Source organism: Heloderma suspectum, chromosome 2, assembly GCF_057233095.1.
Source record: "Heloderma suspectum isolate Gila_16-S chromosome 2, 16-S_ref, whole genome shotgun sequence".
Lineage (NCBI taxonomy): Eukaryota > Metazoa > Chordata > Lepidosauria > Squamata > Helodermatidae > Heloderma > Heloderma suspectum.
The window spans coordinates 43348050-43370069 of NC_139459.1; the positions used below are offsets into that span (position 1 = coordinate 43348050).

The following is a 22020-nucleotide window of genomic DNA, read 5'->3' on the forward strand; positions in this document are numbered from 1 at the left end:
AAAACAATATATTTCCAGATGCCCACAGGCACCATGTTGGGGATCCATCTGCAGGCACCTTGTTGGGGACCCCTGTGTTTAGACAACTCTACAGATCCATGAGAAAGTGTCACTGCAAATTAATGGTATCTTAAGTGAGATTCAGAATTGATACTAGAGCTGATGTAAGTGTGATCCTAAGTCTGTCTACAGGAATTTTTACAACCCACCCTGTCTCCAGCAAACATCAGCAACCCTGGTTGGCCCTGGAGGACAGAATTTAAATTGTGCAGGATACTTCATGGCTAGAAACCAATACAAAGGCAAATATTATGACTTTAAAGTCTATGTGCTCCATGTTCAGACTAACAGTCTTTTGAATCGTGATACAGCCACAACAATGGGCCTGGTGCGCCACCTGGAAGAATTCTCTGCAGAGCCTCACAATGAGATAGGAACTTTGAAGAATGCACCAATACAGGTAAGGCTCAAGGAAGGGGCTGAACTTATGCAATTCATACAGCCAGAGCAATATCAATTCCATTATTTCCCAAGATAAAAGCCAAACTAGAAAGGATGATTCAATGCAAGGTTATACAACCAATCACAGAACCAACTAGTGTGTGCCAATGGTGCCAGTACCAAAAAAGGATGGTACAGTGCACATATGTGTGGATCTGAAACAGCTAAATAAAACTGTAAGAACAGAAAAGTAGTCTGTCCCACCATGGACGATATTCTTCCACACCTAGCAGGTGTCATGCATTTTCACTGCTTGATGCCACCAGTGGATTCTGGCAGATCTGGCTGGATCCAGACAGTGCCACATTAACCATTTTCATCGCTCCATTTGGGAGATATTTTTTGAACAGATTGTCCTTGAGGATTTCTAGCACCCCAGAGTTGCTTCAAAGGGAAATGACAGCCTTGTCGCAACACCTGAATGGAGTGTTCATTTACATGGACAACATCTTAGTTTATGGCCTTACTGAGGAAGAATACAATGAAAGACTGGACAAACTCTTAGCAACAATAAAAGCTACGGGTTTAAAATGGAATGAAAGCAGGTACCTCTTACAGCAGAAGAAGCTGCCATATCTGGGTCATCACAGAGACGAACATGGTGTGAGCCCTGATCCTAAAAATGTGGAGGCTATTTCAGAAATTAGCACCCCAGAATCTATTGTGGAACTGAAAAGGTTATTGGGCATGGTACAGTATTTGGGCAGATTTCTAGCAAAGTTGGCAGAGGTACTGCACCCCTTAAAAAAACTGCTAAAGGCAAATGCTGCTTGATAGTGGGGTTCAAATCAAGATGAAGCCTTCATGCAGGTAAAAGAGCTTTTAACAGGGACACCAGTACTTGCATTTTATATCAACTGACATACTGTTATAAGCACTGATGCTAGCAACTACTGGTTAGAAGGAGTGTTAATTCAGGAACATAAAGGAGAGTTAAAGCCAGTGGCCTATTGCTCCCAAACTCAACAGATCCAGAGACCCGTTATGCTCAAATTGGAAAGGAGTGTCACGCAGCAGTCTGGGCATGTGAAAGAGTCTCAAACTACGTCTACAGACTGGAATCCTTCACATTCTATACAGACCATCAACTTTTAGTACCACTGATAAACTGCAAAGATTTGGCCCAGGTGCCAATGGAGAAAGTGACTTCCAGAGACAGAGTGATCAGGAAACCTGCATGCTACACAGAATACTTATTATATAGATGGAAATAGAAACTGGTTGTGAGTCAGAATGATCCCCAGCTGCTACTAGAGGTGATTGATAGTCTACTCATTACCTCAAGGTAGGGATGTTGTTAACAGAGGTTAATATTATTTTTTTTAGCTCAATTGTTGGGTTTCACATAGTTTATAACTCAAAGGAGGGGAAATGTAATCTTCAATAAAGATTGAGAGACAATGTCTTATGAAGCAGAAAGACTGAAACACAAGAAAGAGAAGCCTGCACTAATGAGTTCGTTAGAACTGTTCTCTAATTTGTAGTTAATAAAATAGCTATTCTTAAGGTAGTCTCTGGCATTCATTAAATAGTAGCTATTGCTACCTTAGCACAAGGATTGTGACCAATTTCCAGCACTGATAAAAGGAAATCAAGAGTGAAACTGAAGCAGAAGCAGTTTGCACTTTACCCGTTGAAGTAGCTAGCTTGGATGCCTACCTGCAAGTGGTTTTACTTGGTAGCAATCCTGTGTCAGCCATTTCTAAGAGAAAGCTTGTTTGGGCACTGTTCCTAATGCAATATCTGTCCAGACTTTACTAGAAATATTGCAAGATAAATTAGTACACTTCAATGACTCACTTCCCAGTGAATACCCAATAAGTGATGCCCAACTAATATGAATACATTCTTAGTTTTTGAATCTAACATCATTAATGCCCACAATATTAAAATGAGTTAACATTAACATATAGAGGGATCAAACTTACAATATTCATGACACTCAAAATATAATGCTCAATATCTTTACGACCGTGGTATCCCACCATCATTTTGTCTGCGACTACCAGCGTCTCCACAAAACGTTCAGTACTTATTGATCTCTTCAGTCGATGGTGACTACTTAATGTTTGATTAATTGGAAATAAAGTTGGAAAAGCAATGGTAGTGTTCAACCACCAAGGTTCACTGCTTCCTGTGGGGTCTTCTAGGAATCAAAATAATTAGTGACATCAAATGGGTTGCTATATTAGCATTTTTATGTACATCTGTTTTATATTTAAACTATATTCCAAATACTTGAATGAATCAAGTTTTTTTTTAGTGCAAAGAGAAGTTAAACCCCATCTTTTAATAAACATTATATGCCTTAGATTTTCATCAAAAAACGTTATACTGCCTGACGTGATATAAAAAGTTATTTGTGCTAGGCTTTCTCAAAGACTTTTTATACATTGTAGCACACTGCTTTTGATAAAAGAAAAAAATGGTTGCATGAATATACATTTACTTAACACTCACCAATATGATATACATCCACATTGAATTCAGGTGTGCACACAGTTAAACATTTGTTCAGAGTATAGTACATTCATGTTTGGAAGTCCACATTCTACAGACCTACATATATATGCGTTGGACTTAAAGTTTGAATGTATTTCTAAACATTCACAAAAACAGGATTTTCTGCTTCAAGGTAACTAAAAAAGCAGTCATCATAAAGGAAAAGGAGGAGGAAGAGATATAAGCTGATCATATAAGCTTGCCCAAAGTTGACCATGGGCTTAAATTCTCTGCTGTATATGAATGGTTTTATTCTTAAATTTAAACCTGTGTTTATAATTTCCTGTTTCCCCTAATTTGGACCAGAAATAAAAATTGTATTTATTAATTAATTTTAAATTAAATTTCTTAATCGCCCATCTGGCTGGTCACCCAGCCACTCTAGGCGATGTACGAGAGTACAATTTAAAACAATAAAATTATACTTTAAAACATTGTTTAAAAATACCCTAACCCACCCCAAATGCCTGCCTGAACAACCAAGTTTTCAATGCATGGCGGAAGCTCATTAAAGAGGGGGCATGGCAGAGTTCCCTAGAGAGGGAGTTCCACAGAGTGGGGGCCACCCCAGAGAAGGCCCTCTCCCTCGTCCTCACCAGCCTAGCTGTCCTGGCTGATGGGACAGAGAAGGCCATCCGAGGCAGATCTTGCTGAGCAGCCTGTCTGGTGTTGCTGGAGGCGCTCCTTGAGATAGGCTGGGCTGAAACTGTATAGGGTTTTAAAGGTCAAAACCAACACCTTGAATTTGGCCCAGAAAACAACTGGTAACCACTTCAGTACCGGAGTGATGTGATCATGCTGGTGGCTGCTTTTAATCAGGCAAGCCACCACGTTCTGCACCAGCTGTAGCTTCCGAACCATCTTTGAGGGTAACCCCACGTACAGCGCATTACAGTAGTCTAAACGAGAGGAGACCAGGGCATGTACTACCGATGGGAGCAGATGGTTGGGAAGGTAGGGGTGCAGCTGCTGTATCAGATGGAGTTGGTACAATGCTGTCCGGATCACAGCTGACACCTGAGCCTCCATGGACAGCTGGGAGTCTAAAATGACCCCCAGGCTGTGGCCACGGTCTTTCAAGGGTAGCCGTACCCCATTCAACACCAGGTCAATATCCCCCAACCTCCTCTTGTCTCCCACCAAAAGTACCTCGGTCTTGTCAGGGTTCAGGTTCAGCTTATTCCTCCCCATCCAGCCACTCACCGTCTCCAGACATTTAGACTGGGATTCCACAACCAACCCTGGTGAAGATTTAAATGAGAGGTAGAGCTGTGTGTCATCTGCATATTGATGACACCACATCCCAAACCTCCTGATGATAGCCCCCAGCGGCTTCACATAGATGTTAAATAGCATTGGGGAGAGGACAAGTGAGCGGCCATTGGTCCGACACCTCCTCTCCCAGTGCTACCATCTGGTACCTGCTGGAGAGGAAGGAACGGAACCACCGCAATACGGTGTCTCCAATGTCCAACCCCTCCAGGCAGTCCAGGAGGATACCGTGGTCAATGGTATCAAAAGCCGTTGAGAGGTCAAGGAGAACAAGGAAGGAGCATTCACCCCTATCCAAAGCTCTCCTCATATCATCCACCAAAGCGACCAAGGCCGTTTCTGTCCCATGCCCAGGCCTGAAGCCCAACTGAAATGGATCTTCTTCCAACTGTGCCTTCAACTGCATCGCCGCCACCCGCTCAATGATCTTGCCCAAAAATGGCAGATTCGAGACTGGGTGAAAGTTGTTCAAAACTTGGGAATCCAAGGAGGGCTTCTTTAAGAGTGGTCTTATCACTGCCTCCTTGAGGGCTGATGGCATCACTCCCTCCTCAAGGGAGGAGTTCACCACCGCCCTGATCCCCTCACCTGATCTCTCTCTGCAGCTCACAATAAGCCAAGATGGGCAAGGATCAAATAAGCAAGTGGTCAGCTTTACAGATGAAAGCATCTTGTCCACTGCATCAGAAGGAAGAAGCTGGAACCGATCCCACAAAACCGATTTGCCACAGGCCACCTCTTGCTCACTAACTGTATCCATGATGCACAGAATAACACTCCTGATCTGATCAATGTTATCCACAAAGTGCCTTGCCAAGGCCTCACAGGAGGCCTTAAAATGCTCCAGAGGTTACTAATGTCTGTGCAAACAATACCAAGAAACAGTAGATATGAAATGTTATAGTTTATTGATTGCCTTCCTTGGTTGATCAGCCTCGGTTTTATTGGCACTCTGGTTTTTTTTAAAGAATAATTTTAATATCATGTTTCATTCTTTTTATCTTTTGTTCATTTTATTTCTTGTTGTTCACCGCTCCGGAATCTGTTTAGATGTGGAGCAGTATACAAATGCTGTAAATAAATAAATAAATAACCCACCCAATAACTAATGTTCTCTGGGCAGATTACAAACAGTTAATTTTATAATAATATCTTCTTTTTAGTGTGTTTATAACAGGGCCTCACCCCTACTGTTATTCTGTCAGAGCACCGATGCTGTAATTCCTCATACTCATGCTCAGGATAACTTTCATTGTTACATCAGTTCCAAATTCCCTCTGTATTTCTTTATAGTTAAATAAAATCTTTTGTTTAAATATTTTATAATGGATAAGAATAGCTTGACTCTTGCATGATAATTATTATATTACTGAGGAACATTCTATTCGGTTTGTGGTATTTTTATTGTCTTATTACTTAATGAAAAACATAGACGTGCATCAGACTGGCAGAATGAAGCAATCTGTGCCTCTGCTGCCAGCCTGCCTGATTTCTGTGCTGGATGGGCAAGAAGGGGCTTTGCCTCCAGCATGTCCAGCATAGAAGTTCAGTGGACAGGTGACAAAGGCACAGATTACTCTGTCCTTTTGCCACCAGGGTGCTATGTTTCTATGCTAGATGTGCAGAAGAGGAAGTCCCAACCTGCACATACATCATAAAACCAAGTGGGATGGCAGCGGAGTCATGAATTGCTCTATCCATTCATCACCAGTCCGCCATGTTTCTATGCTAGACACACAGGAAGTTCACCCACTGCAGATCTAGCATAGAAACACAGCGGGCTGGTGATAGAGAGAAGAAGTATTCCTGCCAGCCCTCTTGAGTTCTATGCTGGAGGAAGGAGTTTCACCTCCTGTGCATCCAATATGGAAGCACAGTGGGCTGCTGGTGGAGGGATGAAACATGTCATGTTTCTGCTGGCACTCTGCTCTGTTTCTATCCTGGGAGGAGGGTGCTTTCCCTCTTACTTGCCCAAGATAGAAACACAGTGGGCTGCCAGAGCAGGGGGCAAACACTCCATCCCTCCCCTGGCAGCCTGCTTGGTTTCTATGCAAGGTATGGAGGAGGCAAAGTGCCCTTTTCCACACCCAGCATAGGAACACGGTGGGATGCCAGAGGAGAGGGCAAGTGCTTTATCTCTCTTCTGGAAGCCCGCTCACTCACCTGAAATTTGTGAAATTCATAGCTGCCTATGGAAAACAGATGTATGGTTAAAAACTAGCCTGTGAAAAACTAGCACATGATTCCTACTGCTGGCCCAATAAGACAGCTCATCCATTTACTCTGCTGCTGTGAGCCAGCTTCATCACCTACAGTGCGGGTACACAACCTATGGCCCAGGGGCTGCATGCAGCCCACCAAAGTCATTACTGTGGACTCCCAAGGGTGCTCTGACCCCTCAACACACACACTGCTACCAGATCCCCTGCTGCCTGTATTCACCACTCCCTCCCCCAGAGATCCTCATACAGATTGCTGGTGTGTGTGCATGCATGTGTGTGTATGGAAGGATGTGTGCAGCCGCATGTGGCCCCTGACCCCCAAACCAGCATCACATATCGAGGCCAAAAGCTTGTGCACCCTGCCTTACAGCATGGCAGCAGCAGTTAGTGACATTACTATAGAAGAGTTAAGAAACTCATCCAAGAGAAGCCGCCACACTTCCTGGCATTTATACCAGCAATATTTACACCAGCAGTAATTTGTAATAAGAAATGCTGAAAGAATGTTAGGAGGCAAACAGTGCAGGGCTTGATATATCTGCCCACTTGCCTCCCTTATGATGTCACCTTAGCTACTATAGTACAAACAGTAGGCATAACACAAAGCATTCTTCTCAGTCTTTGTCCCAAATAAATTATTTTCTGGACCTTAGCCCAGAAAAATGAAAAACTACTTTCTCTGAGATTCCATGGTGCAATCCAACCTCCCCCCACCCCAACTCTGATGACATTAAACTTACTGTAAGAGAATCCTAGGTTATATTTTCCTTTGAATGACAACAGAAATAGCCTAAGTATTGTTGATAATAAAGGTATGACACTATTACTGAAGTTCTAGGTTATTTACCTGAGCCACCACAATGGGTATGGTCATAGAAGAGCTGCTGGTACATGGCAGACTTTTTGTAAATAACATGAGGATGACCACTTTCATAACTAAAATTATTCGAATTTTCAGTTATGTTTCTTAGAGGTTCAATAAAATACTCTTCATCTTCTGTAGCAATAACACCATGCTTAAGAGAAAGCGGGAAAAAGAATAAAAGTTACCCAGCATCTTAAAAATATAAGGAACTTGTATTTTTGTATAAAATACTTAACATGCTGTAAGGATTAACAAGTGTTATTGCTATGCACAAATCCATGTACACTATGTACAATGTACACCTCTGTCCCTCTCACAGTTAACTTGAGACTACTAATTTAAGTAAAATCAAGTCTCTTTCCAAAGCACAGTATCAAAATGAAAACAAAAACATATAATGGAGAGGCATTAGTTGTTAATTATATGCACAAATAAGCTGTGCTTCCTAGATCTATGTTTATATCATTAATATTCAAATTGGTAGCTCACACTTGTCTCCCAAGTAGAATGTCCTGATATGGAGAAGGCTTGTGCATCTCCCTTGGGGAAAATGAGCAACCATTAATAGCATTCCTGATTTCACATATATAAATAACATCCAAAGATTTATATTCTCAAGATCTCAAGATATATATTCTACTAGTTTTGTATGGCTGCAGTGACAACGCAAGAAGTCTCAGTATGAATTATTTAGAATTATAAAAACAAAAAAATGTGTTTGAAAATATAATAATTTTAGCATTTTTAACTATTATGTCCAAGTAAAACAGTTTCAAACAAATTTTTTAGACAGTGAGCACACAGATGTTAGAGTGGCATATATTGTACTATAAATGGTTTAATATCACATAATACACTAGGGATAGTTTTAAATTACAAGATTAATTAAAAGCAATTATTATTAAAATTCTGTTTTATTCCAGATAAAGAAAACTAACATTACAGGAAGGCCTGGCGTGCTATGGTCCCTGGGGTCACGAAGAGTCGGATACGACTTAACGACTGAAGAACAACAACAACAACAACATTTAAGCAAAGACCAATAGAACTGATTCATGTTATTTATCTTGCCCATGAAAATATTTTAAATACCAATTACCACCTCTGAGCAGATTAGCAGATCATCAAAACACAGGAAGCTCTCAGTTTCCACAGTAAACTGATAATTAATCTAAATTTACAATAATACTAAAAGACACTTGCTGTTTTGCAGTAAACAAAATTATTTGCCTGTAACTGTTATTCTCTGAGTGGGTAGTCTGTGCATTCATGCATACTTGAGCATATCACTGTCCAAAACTCTGGAATATTAGAAGTGCTATCCACCTCGACTTGCCCATGAGTAATAGATTCCCATCCATGGGATGAGAAGATGCAACCAGTGTCATCCCACTTCATTCCATCCACTGATAGTCACAGAAGGCATAAATAACACAAAGCCCATGCACGAGGGTCTTGATTTCAGTACAGGCTCCTACTGTAGCAAAGGAGGGTTTAGAGTATGCCTGTACAGAATACTTTGGGTTGGATTCAGATTTAGGTGCATGCAAGTGAGCTGGCAGAAGAGGAGTTCCCCTCCCCCTCCTCCCTATGGCAACCCCTCTAGCTCCCAAAAAATGCTACACAGAGAGTCAGAGGACTCTACCAAATGGGGTGAGCTGTAGTGCAGGGTGGGGGGCAATTCCCCCAAATTTAGAGGCACCTTCTGGGAGCGGAGCCCTTCTGTCCTTGGAAGGCAGATCTTGGATCCAACCTCTTGTGTAACTGCACAAAGATGACTTTGTCTACCACGAAAAATTGCAGATAAGTGGAAGGTTAGTCCTGAAGTCCAACACTGCATCACTGCATTAGCAAAAGTATGGAGTACCAAGGTATTACAGTCATTGAAGGTAGCAGGTGGCCAGAGGTTCAAAAGATTTGCCCAAGTAAGAACCAAAAGTAAGAACAAAGAGTTAGGCTCCACTGAACAATCCTTGCTTGTGATCAAGGGTGTATGTTAATTAGATCTCTGAGAAAGGATCTTTCAGGCTATGTGAAAACAACAGGGAGATATCAACAGTAACATAAAAAGTAGAAATAGCTCCAGTGTGCACTTTAAATGAAGGCTGTATTCCTTGAGGTAAATTAGTTAGTGCAGAATATGACTGTGGGGCTGTGTCTGTGTTGTTGTACTGAAAAACTCAGAGGAGCTGTGTATAACTTTCAAATGAAAGGCTACCTTATATTGACAAAGGTCACCCTAACAAAAAAGGCAAACGCTATTTTGGACTGCATTAATAGAAGTATAGCTTCCAAATTCCGGGAAGTACTAGTTCCCCTCAACTCAGCACTGGTTAGGCCTCATCTGGAGTACTATGTCCAGTTCTGGGCACCACACTTTAAGAAGGATGCAGACAAACTGGAGAGGGTTCAGAAGAGGGCAACGAAGATGATCGGGGACTGGAAACAAAGCCCTATGAGGAGAGACTGAAAGAACTGGGCATGTTTAGCCTTGAGAAGAGAAGACTGAGGGGAGATACGATAGTGCTCTTCAAGTACTTGAAAGGTTGTCACAGAGAAGAAGGCCAGGATCTCTTCTCCATCATCCCAGAGTGCAGGACACTGAATAATGGGCTCAAGTTACAGGAAGCTAGATTCCGGCTGAACATCAGGAAAAACTTCCTGGCTGTTAGAGCAATACAACAATGGAACCAATTACCTAGGGAGGTAGTGAGCTCTCCCACACGGGAGGCATTCAAGATAAAGCTGGACAGCCATCTGTCAGGGACTTAGATTCCTGCACTGAGCAGGGGGTTGGACTCGATGGTCTTATAGACCCCTTCCAACCCTACTATTCTATGATTCTATGATTCTAACTTTGTCAGTGAGTACAGGAGAAAAAGGAGCCACACCCAAGAGTACAGGGACAGCAGCCCCAACTGAGAGATCAGATCTGATCTAAGCTGAATAGATAAAACATGCTCCATGGCAAGAAAGGGGAACCTGTGGAAACATGATCAGCTATGAGATGAGTTGGCCTAAAGCCCACTAGTAAATGTATATTACCAACCTACACAACAGAGAAAATAACTATCCTATATTTGTTGAAATAAAACTTTATGACTATGGTGCTGATTGTAAACTGAAAAATCAAGCTTTTCAGGGAAGCCACAAAGTCTCTGAGGAGATCACTATCTAACTAGCAGGGTTATTTGTGCTTGCCTCTGATGCATTCTATAAGCTCCACACTGACAACAACCCCCTGGAACAAACAGAACAGCCTTGTTAAAGTTCAAGGCATTGAACTTGGTTAAGAGGACATCTACCTCCAGAGGCCAGACGCATGTGCCAAACATTGCAATAGAAGGATTCAACTGTCAGTGAAGAGATAAGAAACCAGAGAACTTGAACCTCGGACTGATGGTGTTGAAACAGGAAGGATACCCCAAAACACTACAGTTGAAAAATTGCATCTTTTAACCTGGCACTTGGAGGAGTCAGGAGATCTGGGTTCTAGTCCCCACTTGGCCATGGAAGCTCAATGGGTAACTTTGGGCCAGTCACAGACTCTCAGCCCAACCTTCCTCACAGGGTTGTGGTTGTGAGGATAAAATGGAGAGGAGAAGGATTATGTACGCCACCTTGGTTTCCTTACTGAGGAAAAAAGGTGGGATATAAATGTAATAAATAAATAATAGTAAACAAACAAACAAACAAATGTCAGTGCTATGTGCGTCTGAAAAAAACATAGGTTGTTGCTTTGGCTATGGATCCAAAGCAACCTTCCCCAACCTGGTGCCCTCCACATGTTTTGGACTACTATTCCCAGTATTCCTGACCATTGGCCATTGCTGACTGGGGCTGATGGGAATTGATTTCCAGATCATCTGGAGGGTACCACGTTGGGAAAGCTGATCTAAAGTATGATGTTGAATGAAGCCTGGTAGCAGTTTAACGGAGACTGAGCATCACCAGAACCAAGAGGATGTCAGCACTGATAAAAGTGATGAATTGTTTGGGAGTGAGATGTGACTTCTCCAAATTGATGAGTAGCCCTATGGATTTTAGGATGGTAATTATAATACTCTCTGATGTACTGGCATTGTCTGCTACAATCTAACCAGCAGGTGAGGAAAAACTTGGAAATCTTTCAGGTGAACCTACACAGCTATCACAATTATGTACTTGGAAACGACCTTTGTAGCTGTGCAAAGGCCAAAGGATAGGACTCTGTATTGGTGGGACATGCTGCCAAGTAGACAGTGGTGCCTCTTTGAAATGTTGAAATAGAAGTAGGCATTCTAGAAAAAGGAGAATGTCTCCTAATTAGAGTACCTGGAATTTTTGATCACAAACATATATTAGTTCAGGTGGCAGAAGTCCAGAATTGGACAGACACAACCACACTTGGGTACAGTGATAACAGCTTTGAAAGCACTAATTCCAGTCCTGCTAAATTTTGGCTTGACTGCATCCTTCCAAAGGAGTTCCTCAACCTTAGATGCAAGGAAGGAGTGATCTAGGAGTCAGTGTGGTGCAATGGAGCACCACTGAACCTGGGAAACAGTGGAATCCTATAGCTTTAACTCTACTGAGTGACTGACAAGCCCCAATGATCAGTAGTACCCCAATGTCAGTAGGGGAGAAAGGATCAAAGTTGATGGCCAGACTGGAGATGCAGTAGCAATGACAGGAATGTCCTGTCCAACTTGGTTCATGGCACCCGGAGGTGCTAAAACCAGCAAGGCATGTATAGGCAAGGACCTGGCAAATCAGGTCAGGTCAGGTCAGGGCAGGTCAGGGCAAGGCAAGGCAAGGCAAGGCAAGGCAAGGCAAGGCCAGTCCAGTTTAAGGGTGCTGAATAGCCAGGCAAGTTAGACCAGGCAGGATGTTCCAGGACCTTGGCCAGCTCCCAGGTAGCTGAGACTAGGGATGTACAGACTGTGTAAAATCTGCTCCGTCTGTGTTTCGCGGATTGTCAGATGCCTTTTGTTCCGTCGTCCAGGCACCCACAGACGGATGTGAATATTTTTTTTCGTTGTACGGGAAAATACACAAATAATTATGTAAGTATTTACATAATTTACCTTAGTACGTAACATGTAGCGTATTATCCCCCATTCCATTCAACATTTCCTCCACAGAAACTTACGTATTTTCCTATGAATTTATATGCGTAAATTTCGGGAAAGTAAAAAAATCATCCAAAAGTCCACGGACTCTGTGTGGCCTGAGGGGGTCACTCTGCAGCGGATTCTGCAGGTCGGATTCTTAGAAATCCGAGCTCATTTTAGTCCATCTCGAATTTCTCTAGCATCCCTAGCTGAGACTCAAGCAAGAACTGTTGACTCAGCAAACAGTCAAAAGGTTTCTGAAGCCTTATAAAGGCCAGCAGCTCAAAACCTGTACAACTCCACCCCCTCAGAGAGGTAGTTTGTTTCTTAAAGGGCTACTGCCTGACTTGTAGCCACTGGCTCCTACGGGGGTGTGTGTGTGAAGGCTGTAATGGGGGGGTGTCTTCTGCACTAGAGGAATCAGGTAGAGGCACATCCTCTGGTCTGAGAGGCCCTGGCCTAGCGGGGATTGGATTAATGGGGGGAGTCTCCTCTGCCTCTGAGTCCTCTTCGGAGTCAGAGGACAGGTCAAGGTTGGGGAACATGACAGGGGATTGGTTCTAAAGGCAGAGAAAGAGGAATCATTCTTGAGTCAAAAATTACATTTTAAAACTTGTTTGGGGTGAGAGACCTGAGTTTGATTGCTACTACTGCAGCTGCAAACAGGATGCAGAAGAATCCCAAGTGAGGTGGCTACGAGAAAGTGCGACTGTAATAACACTATCCCTGCCTGTTGTAGAATGAACAAGGGAACCTAAGGTGTTTTTCTTCCTCATCTGCTTGAGGCTTCTGTCATTTACTCACAAGGTGGCCTTAAGCAAGCCACAGACTCTTAGTTTCAGCCCCCATCTGCAATCTGAGGAAAATAATACTAACATACCTTACTTATTATTGTATGGATTACATACCATAATGTATATTAAGCACTTTGAACACACTTATTTGTTATATAAATGTTAAGTATTTTATAGAGAGAGATAGCCAGCCACACAGACTAGAAGTAATTCAGCCTGTGACTAGCCTCTTCTCTGAGAGAATAGTGTTTATTAATTATTTCCCCATCTACTTTAACAATTTCTGTCTATTAATTAACCCTTTAAAGTGCGGTGAATTTAGGATAATCTATATTCTATTAGAAGAGGGGGAAAAATACAATATATAATTCTGCACGTGGCAAACCACTCTGAAATTTTAAATAGATCAATTGCTCCTACACTCATTTTCCAGCCCAGCAGTTTATAGGATCAGATTATAAACATATTATGTTCTTTGATTCTGATTTTTTAAATCATTGGTTTCAAATTTGTCAGATTTAAAGTCAAATCTAATTGAAACCCTAATATCATTCACTCAGATGTAAATTGCATTTATTTCAATAGAATTTATTGTCAAGTATTGCAGCTTTATTCTTACTGGGCCTCAAGCCTGTTGGAAAGTTCACCTTTCTCACTGGTTTAAATGTGACTAGTTTTTAGAATTGTCTTCCATGCCTCTAAGCGTAGTTCACCATGATACATTATTATTGCAAATATGCGTCTGTTTCCAAAACTATATCATAATCAGTGATCTCCAGTAAGCTGGCACCACTGCTCAGCAAACTGATGAATTTGCCTAGTGCTACATTAACAGTAATGAGGACAAGCTCATGAGAGAGACCCAGTTGTAAATTAGCACTGGCCATTATAATCTATAACATCTAGATACAATATTTTCCACATCTTGCTTGTCTTACCTATTACAACATCAGCACTGCCAAACAGACTGACAAAACCACTATTCGCCTACACAATGCCTAGGCTCAGCATAAACATGGAGAATGAGGTATTATTGCTTCTTGCATTATGGTATGACATCATTTGTCACAAACACAGGTTTCAGTCTATAGAGTAAAAATAAGGCATAGGCTTACAATACTATGTACGTTTACATGGGAGTAAACCCCACTGAACTCAGTGCAAGTTACTTCTGGGTAAACATGTATAGAATTGTACTGTTATTCATCTTTCAGCCTTATGCTAGAGCTAGGTCTTGAATTTTAAAATTGGTACAATTATTTGAACAGTAGAGAGGGAGAAGAGATCCTTTTTTCCTATTTCCTTCTCACCTCATGGCATAAGAAGCTACTGTTCTTTTTTAAACACTGACCTTTCAGGGTCATTTCAGAGACTACTTATCATGTCAATGGCCTCCAAGTTACCTTTCTAGAGAATTCTCTGACAGCTTTTTGAAGCCTTCCTTATATGGGGTTAATACATTATGGAACAAACTCCCAATCCAAAACTATTCTTATTAAGTTCATCCTTCTAATTGGTTTGAGAGAAAGTATTTCAAACTTTTAGCAGAGGGCTGCTTCTATGTGTTCGAGGAGGAAGAGGGGGAGAATAATGTTAGCTAAGTCATTGGTGAAACTTGGTACTTTTTTTTCTTTTAGAAGCCATGACATACTTCTCCTCACATGGGCAGTTCTCCCCTTTTCCTATGTAAGGTAAAATAACTTCTCAGCACTTCAGTTTCTTTTCTCCCCTCCCCCCTTGTTTGTTGCCAAAAGTAACTACAGTGGGAAAGGAAGAGCAGTAAATTAATCTCAAAGATTAATAACCTTTTTGTACCTTCGCAGAATGGCTGTTAGAAAGAGCTTTAGAATGTTCACCCCTCCCCCTCTCACTTGGAAATGCCATTTTCTACTGTTGGCTGTTCTACTGAAGGCACTCATGCCTCTGTGACATGAGTTGCTGTATAATAATTAGTTGCCACACCATAATGATAGTGATAGTAATAACACCAACAACAGAGAGGCTGCAGAGGTGACACATGTAGCACAGTCCAGCAAGGCCTGCACATCCACTCTGCTCAAATTGGATGCTTCTGCTCTCGAGTAATAGGCCTGCAGCAGTGACTATTAGGCCCCTGTGATAGCTTTCTGTGTCAGTGTGCACATGCTCCCCTCACTATTCGGCTCTTAAGTAATCATGGATGATTGGCTTGGGCTCAGTGATGAACATGGAAATTAAGGCCCCTAAATATCATCCAGGGGTGGCGGGAGCTTCCCCTTCAGTTCCTGAAGCCATTGCAGAGCCTTGGTGTGTTTAACAGGCTGGGGAAATTTTATCTTGGGTACTTAAGTTGTTTGTGGAAATCCTCCTGGCAGCTTCAAGTATTTGGGCTGTAGGATGCATATCCAATTCCTTTCCCCTTTAGGCCCCAAACTGAAAGGAAGCAAGGCGCTTGCTGAATTCTCAGCCTGGCCAGCTCATGGCTCACACTTGCATGTTGCTCTCTGCTGCTACCAATCATTGCCAGCGGCATGGAGGTAGTATGCATATGCAGCCCACAACCCCCACTGGTTTGGGGAGAGGTACGGTTCCTGTCAAAAAAGTAGGCTTTCCTGCATATCTCAGGAGTTGCTTTCCCCATCTATAGAGACTTACTCATGTCCTCTTCATTGTTGTTTGTGCACCCCACATGTCCACACAGAATCTATTAATTTTAATGCAGGGAATCTTAACATTCCCCAAGAAAAATATAGCTCGATATTAGTACTCTGTGGTGGAGTATGTCTGTCCTCTCCTCCCATTAGTGAATGGCAGAAACTGTCCTGTTTGGCTCAAAAGCTCACAATGATACCATGGGAATGCATGAAAGGAGATAGAAAAAAACCCACATTTCTACATTTTTATCCAACAGCACCCATAAAAAAACCCCGTATCTACCTGAAATATTTTTTATCCTGTCAGGATAATTAAGTACTAACAGCCAAAAGCTGTACAAAACAGGGAAGCTTCTCAGTAGAGAAAACACTGAAACCAAGCGTACTGGGACTTTCTGTGACTAGCAACACAATGAAATCTTAAGTAACGTCTGATCAATATTAACTACAGTGTAGTGAGTTTCACCACATGAAGTATGAAATAATAACTGCAATAAATCTCTCTTATCTTACAGACTTGTCGGTGACACAAGTAGGTCTATTCGTATTCAGTCAAATCAGTGAAGGAAAAGGGATCTAAGAGGAACCAGCACCACTGCATTAAACTAATACAGTCTACAGAAAAAAACACTCATGTCCAAAACTAACATGTAGTTGGAAAGAGCTGTGATGACTTAACCGATAAGGTGTTCTGATAATGTATTCCAGCTAACTGATCTGAAAGAGAAAGAAATGCAGTGTTCTAAATCTATGCACTGAGGTCTTTCACACAAAATGGCTGCCACGTGGATGCTGCTTGAATTTATTACTATTTTTTAAATGTGTATCCACCTTATCTTCTAACACAACCCAAGATGGCTATCAATATATCATCAAAATAAAACAACCAATCAAACAAAATACAAAAAAGTTTAAAAATCAGTAGGAAACATTTCAGCTCAGCACAAGCAATAAAAAAGCAGAAATTAACAGCAACTGCAACTGTGCAGTGGCTTCAGTGTACAGTAAGCTATTTTTTGTGCACCACCTTACCATGTGATTCTCCAAACTGCTGAAATCTACTTACAGAAAAGGCTTATAGAAGTGAAATGTTGTTGTTGTTGTTGTTGTTGTTGTTATTATTATTATTATTATTATATTTAGTTATACCCTGCCTTTTTCCCAGTAGTGGGACACAAGGCGGCTTACAAAAATTAAAACATATACAATATACAAATATGCAGAGCAAGAGCTGATATGCATGGCGAGTTGCTGCACCTTAAAAGGTGGTTTGCTGTATGAAGCAGCGGCCAGCAAGTGCAATTGCCTGCACATGGTGAGCACTTAGTGTGAAGCAGGTCTTAAGACATTGTAAATGAGAGTGCTGTTATCTTGCAATTGGCCTGCCTCGTTCACAGAATTTTTATGCCAGTTGAGATAACACTAGCCTGCTTTGCACGATCACTGCAGCTTTAACAAAGTACAGTAGCTTGCTTAAGATGCATCACATGTTGTTGTGTGCCGGCCACCATTTGCCTAATTGCTCTGCCCAGTCACAGCTTGTTGTGTCATCTGAACCCGGGCAGCATGGCTTGTTTGAGGGGAAAACAACCTTCAAATAACCTTTCAGGGGTGAATCCAAGTGCCTTGAGATGTCCAATTCTGAATCAGAGTTGGAGCGGCTAGATCAGGGGCATGTTGCAAAGCATAGTGGGCAATGTTAGGGGTAGGGCTCAGACGCTCTGCCAGAATAGCCACTCTTAGAAGCCAACATAAGAGGGAGCCACCCTAAGGGAAGGGCATCACTGCGAAGCAAGTCCGGCCATGAGGTTCATGCCCAAGCTGTCGGCAAGCTGTCAGAAATTGACTGTCCTTCCCCCTTCACAATCAACACCAGAAGGAGACAAAGCTTCAGGTTAATACTACTTTATTTTGTTAGAGACTAGCCTCTTTTGAAATGCAGATTCGAGGAAACTCTCAGACTGCCTCAGGCCCCTAAACAACTAATCTGAGATCCTGAATTAAAGGAGATGAACCGGAGGGTAGTGAAGTTGCCAACAGTTTGGGCATGAACCTCCAACCAGACTTGCTTCGCAGTGATGTCCCTCCCTTAGGGTGGTTCCCTCCTACATTGGCTTCCAAGAATGGCTATCCTGGCAGAGCGTCTGAGCCCTACCCCTAACGTTTTCCTCCTTTGCTTTGTGACATGCCCTAGCATCTCTCAAGTCACACCCCTCTTCCTCCTCCTCAGAAACTTGAGTTCTCATGGTGGAGGGAAGGGGCAGGGACTTTGCCTGGGCCATTCATTTGTCAAGGTCTTCAGAGGAATCTCACCCAGCGTCTTGGCTCACTAGGGAGGGTCCCTCCCCTGGCCCCTGATCTAGCTGCTCCAACTCTGATGCAGAATCGGAGCTGTCAGACATCTTAAGGCGCTTGGACTCATCTCTGACATAACCTATGACCACGTTGGGTTATTGGAGGGTTGCTTCCCCTTCAAACAAGCCATGCCATCCAGGTTTGGACAACACAACAAGCCGTGCCTGGACGAGTAATTAGGCAAATGTTAGCCAGCATGCACCGCAGCTTAAACAAGCCACCGTGCCTTAAGCTGTGGTGCTTGTGTGAACTGGAAGGTCTTCCACTTCTAACCCTTCTGTGTTTTCTCACCACTACTTCCATCTTTTTTGACTCTACAAAAATATCCATTAAGGATGAAAAGACGGAATAGCTGCACAGTCTTTTAATTGTTAGCGTTAGGAATCTTCCATCTGGAAGCACCCTTAGTCTCACAACAAGAGCAGTTAGATTGTATTATAAAGGATGGAAACTCCTTGATAACTAGGACCAAAGAAGAAAGCTGACACTCAATAATATTATCTCAGTCTAATGTTTTTAATAAAAGGAAGTCAGTGCTTTCTTCAGTACTCTGCACTTTTTTCAAGGAAAAGACTACATCCTTAAAAGTGAGCAGAAAAACCCAACCCAGCTGTACATGGTGTATATACCTCTACTCCTTGGTCTACAAAACATCCTGTAAAGAAATACAGTGGAGGAAGCAATCCTATAGGCCCTAGACAGAGTCTGGGGGGCCACCGGATAATTTGAATTCCTGGATCTGAGGTTGGAGACAGCACCCCGACCTCAGAGCCAGGAGTCAGAGCTCCCCAGTCCCGCCCTGCCAGCACAAAGAGAACCATGCCAGCTGCCTCTCCAAGGCTGCAAAAGCGACCTCAGAGAGGACGGAAACTGGGAGTGGGGGTGGGCAGGGAGGGGACAGGAGAGGCTGACTTATGAAGTATCCCCAGACTTTCCCAGCCTCCTTCCCTCCCACTCCACAAAACCGCAGCTAGACAGGCAAAAAAGCCTATCTAGCCAAAGTGCAGAGCAGGAGGAGCACGAAGGCAAAGACCACCTCCGCCGCTCCTCCTGCTCTGCCTTAGATGGCCATAAACCTTAGATTTCAGAGGCTTACTGCCATCTTGATAGGATTGCGCCCTAAAATAACTTTCCTAAAATGTAATTAACCCTTTGAAGTCCTCTTCAAAAAAATTTCCATAAAAAATAACTCATTCTGAAAACTGCAATGTGTCCTATTTATGGATATCTGTGGAACTTGCTGCTCTAAGTACAATCTAGTCCTTTATTTTTTTCCTCTCACATATATATGTGATGGAACACTTCTCCAATACGAACCTACCTGGATACTATGGTCAACATCTGAGCCCCCCCCCCCCCCCGATTATGGCATGTTCTCCCCACTGAGAGTGTTGCCTGGTGCCAACACTGTATTCTTTTCAGCACCAGGTTAAGACTATCCTCAACTATGATGGCATATGATGGGGCAACTTATGTCAGTTGTTTTTATCAGGTTCAGTATTTTACTGTAACTGTTTTGGGTGTTTAAATTGTTTTACATTTTGTATGTTAAAGATTTTATATTATGTTTTATTATCTTGTATTTGTGGTTTGTCATTTTTGTGAACCACCCAGACAGCTTCAGCTATTGGGCAGCATAGAAATGAAAAGTGTGTGTGTGTGTGTGTATGCTTGTTTAACAGAAGCCATTAATTCTCCATCATGCATCATATTCAGAAAACCTGCCAATCTGTATAAATTGTTAGTTAAAGCTGCTCATACCACTGTAAATCAGTGCAGTGCATTAGCTGCAGTTACCTCCAAGAAGCCAGTTCTTTCTGGAGCACAATTACTAACAAAACATGTTGCGTTACACAATTGTTAACATGCACTTCTACTCGTGCACTTAACTGAATGTAAACAAAATGGATGTCGCATGCAATCTGTAAGGAAAAGTACAACGGACCTAAGAACAAGACTCTGTAACCACAAATCTGTGATTCTAACAACAACAACAAAACTGCAGCAGCCTGTTGCAAGATATTTCAACTCTCCTGCACATAGCCTCTCGGATTTACAGTTGGTTCCACTAGAACAAACAAAAGACCCTGATATGCTTGACAAAGGGGAGTATTTCTGGATCTATAGACTGAGAACTCTTAGTCCCAGTGGTCTTAATCGGAAGGACAATTAGTTAAGCATGATACCAATTATACCTCTATTTTTTCTCTTAAGGAACTTTCATCTTCATGCATTCCAAACTGCCACTCCTGATACCCATTTAACAGCACACCTACTGAAGGGGACAGAAGCCAAAAGATTTAGCTTAAAATATATATTTTTAATACTCTGTTGTTAGTCTTTCTATCTTTCATATATAGCTATCCCATCCTTCTACTGGGGTAGCATAGGTGGGATTACCCTATTATATTAACACCCTGTGAGGTTTTAGAGTGTGAGAGAGTGATTTGCCCAATACCACTCACTGAGCTTTATGCATAAAGAAGGGTTTGAACTTAGATCTTCCCTGTCTAAGTCTAGTGTACATCTAGTGTACATCTACATCACACTGATTCTATCTCAGTTACAAACATGGACTAGGATCCAAAGAACCATGAAACTAGTTCTGAAAACCCAAGCAAATTTTAACCCCACCCCACCCCGAACAGTTTATCTCACCCACCCACCCGCAATGACATGTGGCAAATTGCTTTTGAAAGTGAGGTGAATTTCAGAGGCAGTTTGCAATGTGGCAGAGCAGTCAGTACTTCAAAAGAAAAAAAGATCAGCTATTCCACTTGGCTAGTACAGGCCTCATGTGTGAGCTCTCTGGATCCAGCTACAGTTAGAACTGGGCCATAAGACCAGGAAGAGCATCGTGCATCTCCTCTTCCCTTCCAAGCCTAGCTACAGCAGATAATCCAGACCTGTGTGTGCCACAAACAGGTCTGGATTATTGGTTACTGCTAGTAGTTACTGCTTATGAGTAGCAAGGGAACAAGAACCAATTAATACACAGACAGGCTCATTTCTAACACTGAGAAATTCTGAGCAATAATCCTGTTTCTGAAAGGTAATGAAATCTTAAAACACCCAAGTACAACCGATATCCAGTCATGGCTCGTGTCTCTGTGTGGAATAGTAAAGCAATCTCCACATATCATGGATTATATACTTTTAAGATTGACTACAGTAATGAGTAGTATGTTGGTTTCCAAACATGGTGTGCTCTTTTATCATTTTGTAACTGACTACTCTATAGTTATTTTTAGGCTTGAATTATAGTACAACAGTACAAGTCTTTTTCCATATAAGACTTACTGCTGAAATAACCCAGAGTCCCATCAACAAGTGGATTGCTTACAAAAAAAAGCCCCCATTGTTTATGCTTGGACTGTACACCTTTTTCTGTGATTTATCACCATTGATACTGTAACAAGAGTTCATCTTTCCTCCACATTTTTCATATTTGTAGGCCAAACCTGTTTTCCTCCAACTGGTCCAATAGATGTACTAGGAAAATACAGGAAACTGTACTTTGAAGTATCTAGTATTTCTTAAGAGGAACATATGCTACCCCTCTGTATTGCCCCAGCCATAGGCTTTGAACTCTTAATTTAGAAGTGCCAAGATAGTGATAAATCAGAAGTACTTACAAGGAGTACTTTATTGAGTAACTTACAGCACACAGGCATACCCAATGTAGAGATGTACAGATTCCCCACCGCCCGTTCCGGTGGAGAATCCGTGGGGGGGGGAGGCGATCTGTTCCTCCCCACCCTGGAATCCATGCAGAGTGGTTCT

The 22020-nt window shown here is 42.1% G+C and overlaps 1 protein-coding gene across 1 annotated transcript in view; it reads right to left on the bottom strand.

The window, feature by feature from the left end:
• The window catches only part of ADAMTS6 (ADAM metallopeptidase with thrombospondin type 1 motif 6), a 246125-nt gene that overhangs the window by 209659 nt on the left and 14446 nt on the right, over positions 1–22020 (bottom strand). Inside the window, exons 4-5 of the mRNA XM_084833322.1 lie at positions 7345–7513; positions 2430–2647 (exon numbers count right to left, since the gene is read on the bottom strand). Coding sequence (XP_084689448.1) covers positions 2430–2647; positions 7345–7513 — 387 coding nt within the window. The remainder of the gene's footprint in view (positions 1–2429; positions 2648–7344; positions 7514–22020) is intronic.